Source organism: Takifugu flavidus, chromosome 20, assembly GCF_003711565.1.
Source record: "Takifugu flavidus isolate HTHZ2018 chromosome 20, ASM371156v2, whole genome shotgun sequence".
In the NCBI taxonomy this organism is placed as follows: domain Eukaryota; kingdom Metazoa; phylum Chordata; class Actinopteri; order Tetraodontiformes; family Tetraodontidae; genus Takifugu; species Takifugu flavidus.
This window is the reverse complement of record NC_079539.1, coordinates 6,306,814-6,320,458: the sequence shown is the minus strand read 5'-3', so window position 1 is coordinate 6,320,458 and position 13,645 is coordinate 6,306,814. Positions and strand designations below refer to the sequence as shown.

At 48.7% G+C, this 13,645-nt stretch overlaps 1 protein-coding gene and 1 pseudogene across 1 annotated transcript; one reads left to right on the top strand and one right to left on the bottom strand.

The window, feature by feature from the left end:
- Positions 1-4,944: 4,944 nt before the first annotated feature.
- Positions 4,945-8,695, top strand: slc26a1 (solute carrier family 26 member 1). The gene is given in 8 exon segments (XM_057018419.1): positions 4,945-5,059; positions 5,062-5,372; positions 5,443-5,646; positions 5,748-5,994; positions 6,059-6,290; positions 6,374-6,557; positions 6,625-6,912; positions 6,994-8,695. Coding segments are annotated over 8 exon segments (2,130 nt in total). The 5' UTR covers positions 4,945-4,974; the 3' UTR covers positions 7,573-8,695.
- A 1,156-nt stretch (positions 8,696-9,851) lies between these two features.
- Positions 9,852-12,489, bottom strand: LOC130517310 (progestin and adipoQ receptor family member 3-like; annotated as a pseudogene).
- Between the last annotated feature and the right edge of the window lie 1,156 nt (positions 12,490-13,645).

Sequence of the window (13,645 nt, the reverse complement as noted above, 5' to 3'; positions counted from 1 at the left end):
CCTGTTTCCATTCTGTGGGGAACAGTTGTGGCCACTAGGTGTCGCTACACAGCCACGACGGAAATGATCCCAGCAGGTCCGCGTCACGTCCACATTAAGACTTCAACACTTTAAGGCAGCTTCACACTGGCCGTCCTGAGGTTGTGGAAACACACTTTTATCGTGCAGGAGGATTAAACGACTGACTTTTCCCTGCAGATTCATTTATTCCATTAAAAACAATGAATTAATATTCATCCCACGCTGTTGAGGCCTGCAGGTCGGATGGATGTGAACAGTCTGCAGGAGAAGTGTGAGGGTTCGAGGTTACCATGGAGACCAGCAGGTGATTGTGTGTCATCCCGACGACCTCTCGGCACATGGAGTCCTCTCATTTTTGTGGTTCCCGTAAACATTAACATCCCTGACAGCTTCCTCAGCCCAACCAGTTAATAAGTAGAATATCTGAACTCTTGGTCTCTGAACCCTCTGAGGAGAAGGTTAAATGGTGAGGTTATCCATTTTATTGTCAAAAACCTTCCATTAAATCCTCTGGAGTCAGGGTTTAACGTTGCTCCGACCCAAACGTTGGCTCACGTTGAAGCATCGTCACAGGTCCGGGTCGGGTAGATCCTCTTTGTCAGGATAAATGCACGTTCACGGTGATATTTTGGTCATTCTGGGGATTAACTGTGAGTTTGTCAGCAAACCAGTGGAAGGTTTTCAAGCGTGAAGCTCAGTCCCACATTTACTTTGACTTCAGTTCATTAAAGTTCATGTTGGTCCAAAAACTGTCAATTTTTGCTGCTAATCTCTGGTTCAGTGCGGCACTTTAATAAAACTGCCTCAGTATTTGCAAAACTGTTCAAAGTGAGTGGAAAGACAGTAAAAGACTTCATAAAGTTCATTTGTCAGTAGTTAAAAGATAACCTGGGAATGTGTAACCACGCGTAAAACTAGTATTATTGTGAAATACGAGGCTCTTTTTTAAGAGAAATGTGATGGAATAAGCACCTGAAAACGACAATAACACCATCCACCCCATAATATAATAATACTGTATTTCTTATCCAGTCTAAACATCGACTGGTTCTGTGTGTTTTGCTCACAGGAAAGTCTGGATTTGTACGATTTTGTAACTTTTGGGACTAAATTCAAAATTAGATGGACATTAGCAGTAAATACAGGGAATCTAAACCACCAAATGCCGCAGACAAAATGTGCAAAGGCAACAGAAAACAGTTCCTACCTTTGACGGGGCTCTTTGTGGTTGTGTGATGGGAAAATCTTAAAGTTGTGGACACGATTCCAACCAAAAGTTTGTTAATTGGCCCGCATTAGCGCCCATGCTAATGCTAACTTAGCTAGCCGAGTCCACATATCGAAGGTTAGCCTCTGCGCTTCTAAAGCTGGACAGCAGGAAAATATAATCTAATAAATGTTAATTTACGGGAGGGAAAGTATGGCCACGGGCCTAAAAACACCCATTATTTATTAGTTAAAACTCGAGAGGGGCCAGTTTCAGATTAGAGCAAGGATGCAACAGAAAAGACAGACGTCTCACTTGGATATAAATTTGAATATCTGAGTTTTAATGACGCTTAAATCATTTATTAATGTATATATGTCTTCCTTGACATCGTCACTACATTATCTGATATAGATGGAGTTACTCTTTAGATAAGAAGTTATGTAATGGAAATCTAACACGTGGGACAGAATGGATAGATTGGTTTTAATTTCCATGATGAGACAATAGTTCATCATCTTCTCATGTAAAATCAGCATTTCTGCCCAAGGGTCAAAGGTCACGGACCCCTCTGCAGTAACCACCCAGAACATGTCACGAGTCTCTAATCAAACAATACTCACGGGCTCCTGCTCACGCCCCATCAAAAATGCAGAATATTGTGATGGACAATATTTCCCTAAAATCATTTTATATAGAGAAATTAGTGATATGAAATTAGCATATAGGGCAGGTGTTCGACAGACAGTAGGAATCCTGGGATGTCATATATTTGTTTTGGTATTTTTTTTCTCAGCCATTTATGGTTGTTTGAATCTAAACTTTATGCTTTAGATTCCAATGGATGGAGACACAACAGACAACAGACATGAGAGAACACAATGACCTGTCAATCAAATAAAAACCTACTGACCTAAAGACCTGGTTCATTTACTGATCAGTTCTCCTTCACGCTGCCTTCTCTCTACAGGATCACAGCAGATCTAAAATCAAGTGATGATAGCACAAAAGGCTTGAACTGGTTTCTAATCCCTCTCCCAGCAGTTTAGTTACTATGGCAACCATCATCCAATACCAGCAGTCCACCTCACTCCCTTCGCCCGCCCCCCCTCCGCTACAGTCTGCACAGCGGCAGTAGGGGGATCCTGCTCCCATCATGCTTTGCAGACGGAAGCAGGAAGTAGTGCTTGCAGATGGAGGCAGAGATGTGGAGACGACAGTGTAGAGGAGCATCGCACTGATGTGTGGAGGAGTGTCGCACTGATGTGTAGAGGAGCATCTCAGTGATGTGTAGAGGAGCATCGCACTGATGTGTAGAGGAGCGTCGCACTGATGTGTAGAGGAGCATCGCACTGATGTGTAGAGGAGCATCGCACTGATGTGTAGAGGAGCATCTCACTGATGTGTAGAGGAGCATCGCACTGATGTGTAGAGGAGCGTCGCACTGATGTGTAGAGGAGCTTCGCACTGATGTGTAGAGGAGCATCGCACTGATGTGTAGAGGAGCATCGCACTGACGTGTAGAGGAGCATCGCACTGATGTGTAGAGGAGCATCGCACTGATGTGTAGAGGAGCATCGCACTGATGTGTGAAGGAGCATCGCACTGATGTGTAGAGGAGCATCGCACTGATGTGTAGAGGAGCATCGCACTGATGTGTAGAGGAGCATCGCACTGATGTGTAGAGGAGCATCGCACTGATGTGTAGAGGAGCATCTCAGGTGGATCTCCGTCTCTCTGGGTAAGTCATCATCATCCAGCCACTCTCACAAGGAAAAAAACCCAGTTTGTGATGGATTTAAAGGGCCGGCGTAGCCATCTGGAGGGTGGCGGGCTGTCCTGCATCCCTCACCCCCGTGACCAGAGACTAAAAAGCACAGCATTACCATGACGACGGCGACAATGACACCATTCAGACCAGAATATAACGCAGTGACAGACCAATGACAGAAGCACGTTTGTGTGAGTGAACTTCTCTGACGGTCACGTTTCAGCATTAATCATCCATCCCTGCGTTAGCATCGGCAGGATAATCATGAAGCAACGGGAAGACGACGGCGTTCCGCTGGGACGGGTTTGACCCTGTTTGTGACCTCACAGAGACGTGATGGTGATCGGAACCCTTAGAGCCGTAGCTCCTAAAACTCCGGCCTGACGTGTGTTTATTCCCACAGACGGTCCGAACACTGTCATTAATTCTCTATTGGATCCAAACATGGATGTTGAACTCACCTTTCATGATAGATGCAGAGTTATTCATTACCTCCGTTCGCCTTCCAACGTGCCGTCAGGTTAAGAAATCAGTGCACTGAACACACATTGGCAGGTCCATCACTGCGCACACACACACACACACACACACACACACACCACACACACACACACACACACAGACTTTCACTGGGTATACATGATGAGCCCCGCCCACACTCGGTCAAACCAATAGCGTGAAGTTGAGCAAAGGGCTCGTCTTATCTGTCCCTATATTGAGATCTGTGTGGGATCTATTGCGATCTGACTCACAGACGGAGTCTGATCAACACACACCCGGAGGTGTTTGTCTCCCAGGTGAGTGCGTCCCCGCCTGGACTGAACTAGTTACCGGTGAGTTCTCACTTTACTTCTCTTACGATATCGAGTTGTGGGTGATCAACCCCAGAACCGCCAACTGTCCCGATGGGGTCGTGAACTGACCTTTTGATAAATAAGTAAATAACACAATACCGACTCAACCCTGGACGCGTTCAGCAGCCCCTGAGGGCCGAGCGCCCCCAGATCGAGTCCCCTGCTGCCTCTAAAGGAACAGGAAGCTTTGATGTCACATGATTGCAGGCGCCAGCGACCGATTACAGGCTTGAACAAAGTTAATCAATTGTTCCCAGTGCTGGTTGTGGTCATAAATTTATAAGCCATTTAGTTAAAGCTGTTTGTTCCAGATGGTTGTTGGTGTGAATCTCATTGTGTTCTTGGCTGTCTGCTGAGAAGCTCTCCACAGTTTGTCTGAGTCAGGCCGCAGTTTCGTTGACTTTGCGTTAAGCTCTTAAATCCACACGAGCTCTTTACTTGTTACTTATTTATCTGTTTGGAATTTGGATTCCAACGGAACACTTTGGGCTCCGAGTTGCTGCTTAGAAACACTGATATGAATCAAAGACAGCAGGAGCGACTGAAGGAGCGTAAAAGGTTCCCACGAGAACCTAAATCTCGCGGCTTCGCTCCTGGGTTGTTTTTGGTGTCCAGGCCCGACGCTGTTGTGATGTCCTGCACCGATAAGGGGGCGTTTATGGAAGATCTCAGCTAACGTCCCCAAACGCCACAGCGTCACCAACAGGATCCGCGTACACGGCGCCTTCGGGTTCTCTTTGAAGCCGCCCAGATGGTTTTAGATACGACCTCAGAGGCGGACGACCAAACATTCTCTGAGCGGAGGGAGAAACAGGGCGAGAAGAATGAAATGAGAAGGATGGGGCTTTAATTTAGGGAGGGGGGCAGATAATCGCATCCTCCGGGGACTCCAGAACCTCTTGTTCTTCCTTCTGCTCTTGGCCTCGTCGCCCCATCTCTGGGGAGGCCCAGCGGTCGTGGATCGTGCAGGAAAACCTCCGATTTGTGACACGCTGTGATTACAGGAGCTTATCTGCTGCGGCGCTTTCCCCTGATAACAGCTGTTAAGGTTCCCCCGTGTGACCTGCTTATCTCGCTCTCCTCCCGGCAGCAGCTCCGCTCTCTCCCGCCTTCCCGAGACCATGGACGACTCCGCCGAAACCACCCCGGCGTTGCCGCCTCTCCTGGAGCGGCAGGTCCGGCAGCGCCCGTCGGCGGTCACGGCGCTGAATCCAAGCTGAAGCGCGGCGTGTCCTGCTCCGTGCCCAGAGTCCGCTCCACCCTGACCGGCCTCTTCCCGGTGGTGCGATGGCTGCCCAAGTACAAGCTGCGGGAGTACATCTGGGGCGATGTGATGTCCGGAATGATCGTCGGCATCATACTGGTACCGCAGGCCATCGCCTACTGCCTGCTGGCGGGGGTGGAGCCCATCTACGGCCTGTACACCTCTTTCTATGCCAACATCATCTACTTCCTGATGGGAACGTCGAGGCACGTGTCCGTGGGGATCTTCAGCCTCATGAGCCTCATGGTGGGACAGGTAAAGCCGGATTCCTCCAGATCTTTGTGCCCTCGGTTGCAGCATTTTCCAGGTTCCTTCTCGCCGGCAGGTGGTGGATAAAGAGTTGTTCCTGGCTGGCTTCGACCTCAACGAGGACTCCTCCCCGACTGTTTCCGAGGTGTTTAACGCCACGCTGGGCGCCAACCTCACCAGTCAGGTGCACACCGTGGAGCTGATGGGTGTGCCGTGTGGAAAGGAGTGCTACGCCATCGGTGTGGCCAGTGTCCTGACCTTCCTGGCTGGCATCTATCAGGTGAAGGAAGAGCTGGACCCTGCAGGCGGGGCCGTAAATCCTAGTTTGATGTCCACGTGGTCGTTGTTGAGAGCTGCGTCCTCTCCCTGGCCCCTCTCCAGGTCCTCATGGCCGTTTTCCGGCTGGGCTTCGTCTCCGTTTTCCTTTCGTCGCCCATGTTGGATGGATTTGCCACCGGAGCATCCTTCACCATCCTGACGGTGCAGGCTAAGTACCTGCTGGGTCTGAAGATTCCTCGTCACCAGGGTTACGGCACAGTCGTCATCACCTGGATCAACATCTTCAGCAACATTCATAAGACCAACCTGTGTGACCTCATCACCAGTGCCATCTGCATCTCTATACTGGGTAAATACCTCTGGTTACCGCGGTTACACGTGTAATGGGAATAACCCTCCTCTCTGACGTACAGTGGCAGGGAAGGAGCTCCAGGAACGCTACAAGGACCGTCTGAAGATCCCCCTCCCCACTGAGCTGGTGGTGGTTGCCGGGGCGACGCTGGCCAGCCACTACGGGCAGCTGAACCTCCGCTACAGCTCCAGTGTGTCCGGGCACATCCCCACAGGCTTCATCCCTCCCCAGGTGCCCAGCTTCAGCCTGATGCCTCGCGTGGCGCTGGACGCCATCCCTCTGGCTGTCATCAGGTGAGTTATAACCGTATTATTACACGGCAACAGCAGCTCTGTTGGCTGGTGAACACAACCAGGAGTCGTCGTCTGTCTTCCAGCTTCGCCTTCACCGTTTCGCTGTCCGAGATGTTTGCCAAGAAAAACGGCTACACGGTTCGACCCAACCAGGAGATGCTGGCCATCGGCTTCTGCAACATCATCCCGTCCTTCTTCCACTGCTTCACCACCAGTGCCGCTCTGGCCAAAACCATGGTGAAGGACTCCACAGGCTGCCAGACTCAGGTGAGGAGCCACATTCCAGACAGATGGTGTTGGGATTTGCCACAAAGCTGTTTTTTCTCTCCGTCAGGTGTCCAGTTTGATCAGCGCCCTGGTCATCCTCTTCATCCTCCTCTTCTTCGCACCTTTATTCTACGACCTACAGAAGTGCGTCCTCGCCTGCATCATCATCGTCAGCCTCCGAGGGGCCCTGAGGAAGTTCAAGGACATCCCGGCAAAGTGGCGTTCCAGCCGGAACGACGCCGTCGTGTGGCTGGTTACCATGGCGGCCACGGCTCTGATCAGCGTGGAGCTGGGTCTCCTGGTGGGGATCGTTTTTTCCATGATCTGCATCATCTTTAAGTTCCAGAACCCCAAGGTGAGTGGAAAATTTGGAGCGTTAGCATCCGGCCAGTCGGATTAAACGCTTGTAACTCGCCGATCTGCGGTCCGATTCCAGGCGTCTCTCCTCGGCCGAGTCCATGACTCCCAGCTTTACGAAGACGTAGAGGAGTACCGGAACCTCACGCCACCTCCGGGGGTTCGGGTCTTCCGTTTCCAGGCTCCGCTGTACTACGCCAACAAGGACGTCTTCCTGCGGAGTCTTTACCGAGCCGTTGGGGTTGAACCTTTCGCAGAGCTGACCAGGAGGAAGAAAGAGGAGAAGAAGGCCGCCTCCTTGTCCCTGAAGCACCAGAAGGCCAATGGGGCGAAGACCAACGGAGAGGCTGCCGTCCAACTGAAGACGGAGCTGGAGTTCCACACCGTGGTTTTGGACCTCTCTGCCGTCCCCTTCGTGGACTCGTCTGGCGTGAGCACGGTCAAAGGGACGCTCAAGGAGTATAAGGACATCGGCGTGAGCGTGCTGCTCGCCAGCTGCAACGCCTCCGTCATCGACGCCATGCGGGAGGCGCAAGTGTTCGGGAAGAACGACAAAGACATGAGCAGCCTGTTGTTCCATACGGTCCACGCCGCCGTTCTTCATGCTAACGCTTCGTTTGCAGAGTCACAGAGCAGCCTGGGAGACTCCGAGGTGTAGCGGAGAGGCGGCGCTCTCGCCGATTCCCCGTCTCAACCGCTTATCAAAGATGTACCTTCGCTTTCGGTGTCACATCAGGATTCATCTGGTGCCACTTTACTCAAAACAGGAAGCTCGTTGTGCCTTCTGGGAAATCTTTCTGGGACCAGACGGCTCTTCCTGTACAGGTCTTTTCATATCCATGCTGGAAACAACAACGGGGCTAAAGAAGCCACGCGTCCAGGTCTCACTCAACTGACCGTGTCCAGGACTTTTGGGTCAGTTACCGGCGCCCTGAGATCAAAGGTGCCAGTCAGATCAGCAGCGTTAACACAGATAAGCTGTTTTACACGTTTCTATGGAAGCTGTTTCAGAGCGGCTCGGCTAAGCTCAGCGTTTGGCTAACAGGTCAACCCAGGGACAATCAGAGGAAAGTTAAACGCATCTGTGAGACCGGTGAAAAGATCCGGATTCTGTTTACCTTCTTCTTTAGAGGTTGTTCAGATTCTCTCCTGCTCTGCCCCCCTAAAGCCGTGACCTTTCTCATCATCTGACCCCAGCGATGGCCACCGGCTTCCATCACCTGCTCTCACCAACACGCAGCCAAACGGGCCAAAGATCGTAGCCAACACCGATGGAACGTCTCTTTATTCTCCTAAAACAATCAACCAACACCAACGAAATGAACTCTAAGTGTGGGGTTATTTCTGTGATTTCTTTGTTATTGAACAGTGGAGCTAACTGACACAGGTAGAGGCTAGCGTAGCAACTAGCAGGCAGCTAGCATAGCAACGGTAATTGTTTTAACAATTTGCTGCCATCGGCATTTTCCTTAACGGCGCAAATGAATAATCAGAAATCAAAGAGATCAAAGCACTTGACAGCAGCTAAATTCTACTTTAATCAGGTGTTTTCTCTTTTTGTATGTTATTATTTTGTATCTAACCCTGTTAATTTCTTCAAAGTCACTTCAGAGTTCTGTTCTCAAACAGATTTGTTGTTCGTCTGTGGTCCAAGGGTAGTTTTTCACTTTTTTACCTTCACAGAGTTTGACGATTGTATTCGTCATCGGACGTGACGTCTGAGACATTAATGTTCCTTAAGCCTTAATGTTCAATACTTGAATTAAACTGTTTAGAGCAAAGCGCCTTTGTGTGACTCCATTCCTGTCTGCATTCACATATAAGATAACAGGAAAATAAAGATCAAAGGAAGATTCCTTTAAGACAAATCTCGAGAGCAGAATCGATCCCAGCCGACACATTTAGACACTCATGACAGATTAAAGGTCGGATTTGGAAGCATTGGAAGTTTAACATGCACCAGAAATGAAAAACACCTGCAATTCTTCGCAGATTTAAATGATCTTTGAAGATATCTTTGATCTCATACCTATAATATAATAAATAAAACACAGTTCTGATCACAAGATTTCTATATTTGTGCATAAACGCCTCTGTGATTAACCTGAGGACTATAAACATGAGGCGAGACGGGTGAAATGATGGTCTGGCCACAGGCGACAGCGATCTGCTGCGTCAGGCCGCCTCTACCTGCTCGTTACCTCTCACCACTGTTTACTGACAGCTTTACCTGTGGGCCACAGCAGCGCCGCACGGCTTCATCGGCCCTCACGTGGACGCCACTCGGCACTTTTCAAGCACCCCATCATTCACTTATTAACTGTAAAAACGTGTACATCAGCTTTTCCTACAGCCAGAATGTCAATGATTACATGCGTTTACATGCACGGACAGTCGCACGTGTCACCACGGCAGGGTTTGATCTCTCCACACCTGAAAAACATCCACGACTGAAGCTTCACGAGGTCCCAACAGAGTCAAGGCTCTTTGAAGCAGGTGAATCAGCCCAAAGTCCTGCTGATCTGACATTCATGAGAAATCAGGTTCAGGAGGCTGATCTGAGATCAGCCACAATGATGAGAACACACTAGAAGAAAATAGGATGCTCATTTACTAGATTAAATATAGTATATATAGTATAATACATCAAATGTCTTCCAGAAACACAATTTGAGTGAAATTTCTGTTCCAATCCATCGAGGTTTGACCTTTGACCTGCAGCTTCATCAGAATTTTAACCAGCGTATTAAATTCATTCCATCCCAGTCAAACAGAAACAAAGAGAAAACTGGTCTCTAACGCTTAAAATGAATCAGAAACACCTGAAAACCTGGGAACCAGGACCAAAATCGCGTTTCCGTTCAGGCGATGCTGCCCCCTGTCGCCCAACACGGTGAACAGCAACGATGGCTTCGGGCTGAAAATAGTCCAAACTGATCATTTATCATCCAGCAATCTTTATTTACACCAACATACATTTACACACATTTATATAGGCACTGAAATAAATATGAAGTCGCTGCTTCGTTATAAAATGATGTTTAAATAAAGCAGTTTGTGATCGTCTGACAGTACAAAAACATGAGAATCCTTTGATTTCAGCGTAGACGCAGCTTTTCCAAGATAAATGTCTTTAAAAGAAAGGATTCGAATGTGCCCAGAGGACAAACAGTATTTAAATGAACCAGTTTATCTAAATACAGCAAAGTTGATAAAGATTTCTGATAAATCCCATTTTATAGTTTAATAGTGGCGATAGTCTGTTTGATCAGATTAACATGTGAGCTCAGATAAACTCATAATACAGCTGATGGCGTCACATTGATCGTCCTGCTCGACCGGGTTGATCTTTGTTAAAAACGGCAAAGTATTTTTCCTTAAAGGTCCAAACGGTTCTGACAATAATACGAAACAACTCCTGTACAAACGTGTCATGCTCGGTTCTACATCTTCCCGTTTCCTCCGTTTATGTTTTTTATCATATTTACACCTGAAACCAGGATCAGTTGTGGAGAAAAGGTGCAACAACACTTATGTTTTCAGACAAATATGCTAAAAAAGTCTTTTCCATGCGTTGATCTTTACGGTTTTGATCAGAGCGGCGCAGCGACGCTGCCGTTGTTTTACAGCCGATGGCAGCTGTTGCTAACATACCTGTGTGGATAACAGCGGCCATAAACGAGGCGCGGTCGGCGCCAACAGCTCCAGTCGGACTCCCGTTTTAACGTTAGCAGCTACAAACGCAGCCGGTGGCTGCAGGAACCAGCTGAATGTTCTGTATCTTGATCTGATCGGCTGCTTTTAGCTGCTGCTGCTGCTGCTGCTGGTCCGCGGCGTGCACGGGCGGCTGTGCCGGAAGTGCATGATGTGCACGGCGGTCTGATGCCACCAGTAAAACATCACCACCACCAGAACGTGCCACACCTGGTGGCTGGCGCCCAGGTAGTTCAGCTGGCCTGGGAGGAGAGAGCAGGCCGGGCCAGTGAGCCGGAGCGGCAGGGAAACATCCCAGCCCGTCTGAACGCCGGCGGAAGGACTCACCTGGGAAGTAGCGCTCCGGGATCTTGGTGACGTAGAAGAGGAAGGCAGCTCCGGCGATCAGGTACATGACGATGACGCGCGGCAGGAAGAGCTGCACAGACGCGCCGACGTTAAAGGGGCGGGGGGGGAAACAGGCCGACGCCAGCGTTCCAGAACTCACCTGCACCACATCGGAGCTCATCCCGCCGTTGAGCCAGACCCAGTGACAGGCCGGAATCACGCTGATCCCGGCCACGCAGCAGAAGAGGCTCATCCGAATGCGCCGCCAGTCGTTGCTGAGGTAACGGGGGTGGACCTGAGCGCAGAACACGGCCAGGATGAGGGACAGGACCGTCAGCAGGTAGACCTGGCACCAGGACTGAGAGACAGGAGTGAAAGCGGATTAGGAATTCCGGCTACATTCATTCATTCAAAATAGCTTACCAACCCCCGGCTGGAGGCTGGCGGCGCTCTCACGTATCCGCCGTCACCAGCTTTAAAACTCACAGCGTCACAGTAAAAAGCGTAGAAGATTCCGGGGACGTAGCAGCCGAGGATCCCGACGGAAATCCCGGCGTAGTCCAGCGACAGCCAGCGCCGACTCGTCTTCTCTGAGCGGTGACATGCGAAGAGGTGGTAGCCAACCGAGCACAGCATGCACACCTGAGGAACACACACACACACACACACACACACACACACACACACACACACACACACACACACACACACACAGGACACTGGGGTTGTTTGTTGTCGTCGTTTTAAAGATTTATTTTGCCTGAACATGGTAACGAGGAGCTACGGGGAGCACGGCCAACACACAACCATCTGATCCATCAGACCCTCACAGGGACTCTGAACTAACGAAGACCTGTGAAACCCCACCTGAACAACACCTGTCACACCTGAAGCACCTGTGGTGGGAAATGTGAAACGGAACAAACTGTGAATTTGTTCTGCATAAACATCAAACAGTGGCAACGAAATCACCAGCATGTATGTCGGTGTCAGGATGAGGGTTCTAAAGGTTCTGACAGGTCTTCAGTCAGCCGAGTTACCTGGAAGCAGAAGAGTCCAATAGCATAGATGACATAGTCTTCCCTGTTGGCTCCAGAGGCTGGCAGGACAGACAAAAGGTCGTTGACCCCCAGAGAGAAGAAGAGCAGGAAACCGAGAAGGTGGCTCCAGATGTTCACGGTCTCATTGGACAGGATGAAAATGCTGCAGTGCAGAAGAAACCCAGACGTTTATTCAGGAAACTTCAGATTGCATGAGCAAGGATGTCAAATTAAGAAATGTCTTTTCCACCTTCTGAGACACAGCTTGGAGGGCAGGTGGGCCCTGTAGCCATCAGTGATGTAGGGGTTCTCTTTGAGGAAGAGGGGGATCTGCTCGTAGGTGTACAACCGTATCCTTTGGGGTAGCAGCACTGGTCAGTGTTGGTAGCTGCCCAGCTCCATGTAATGGGCAGTCTTCAGCAGCTTCTGGGGCATCTTCAGCAACATCGTGTCCTCCTGATCCTCCAGTCCAAGGCAAGCTGGCTACAGAGATTAAAGCTAAGAGAACAGAAAAGGCATAATGGTCACATAGCTTAAGCTAACAATCATAATGTTGCTTTATTATTCTCATCTTCTAGACAATATGGTCACCTTTGTGAGTCACATCCAGACTATCTTAACATTTCATCAAGCTGATCGTGTGAGATTTGTTGACATTAAATGGCATGATTAAAATGCTTATCAGTCCAGCTGCTGTCAAACCTTGTAATAACCTAGCTTCCATGCTAACCTTCACCGAGGTTATTTACTCAGTCTAACTGATTAAAAAGATACTTTAAAAGCTCACCATGAATCATATTATATTTGTAATTATTCTCTCTCTGGGGCTGTAGCCATGCTGCCATAGGAATCGAACTTCCAGTGTGTTAAAAACGACATTTTATTCCAATTAAATGGAACAAAAACATTGAATCTGGCCACTGCAGCGGCGAACTTTTCTTCTTGTGTTTGACATTGACAGTAAACGGTGGTTCCGGGCATTAGCGCCCCCAGCAGGCGGAGATGGGAACTACAACCAACTCAAACGGAAGGTGGTTCTTTTTCATTCTTGTGAATTCAGGTAAATTCTTACTTTTTTTAAAAAAAAGTGTAACAATCCTAATTATAATGAATGTACTAACATTAATTTATAAAATAGTTTAAACAAATATCCACTTATCTGGCAGTAACCCAAATTTACCTTTCAAGATTTATCTCCTCAAACTTCTTTGTAGTGAGAAGTTTATCGTGTGGCAAATGTCTGTCAAGTTCAGCAGAGTTTATTTAAGAAAAACACACACACCACAACGGCATCGGTCCACCAGACATTTCATCCACCATTTCATCTGGTTGAGTTTTAAAGGAGGAGCCGACGGTGGAAACGAGCAGTTTAGACTGAACTTTCTGCTCCTTTTCTTTTTCTATCTGCACTCGGCAACGGTGAATTGGATGGTTTGTATATGTTTGCTACATTTGAAACATCTTTAATAGAGAGCAGGATCCGAACACGTGATAGATTCACTGCTCAGAGTTCCAGCTCAGGAACTGTTGATATTAAAAATGTCTGTTGCTCTTTCACATGAACAGTAAAGTTGTTGCATGGTGTTGACATGGTGACCAAAAAATGAACATTTTCCTTATACATTGACTTTGTGATCTATCTGCTCCAAA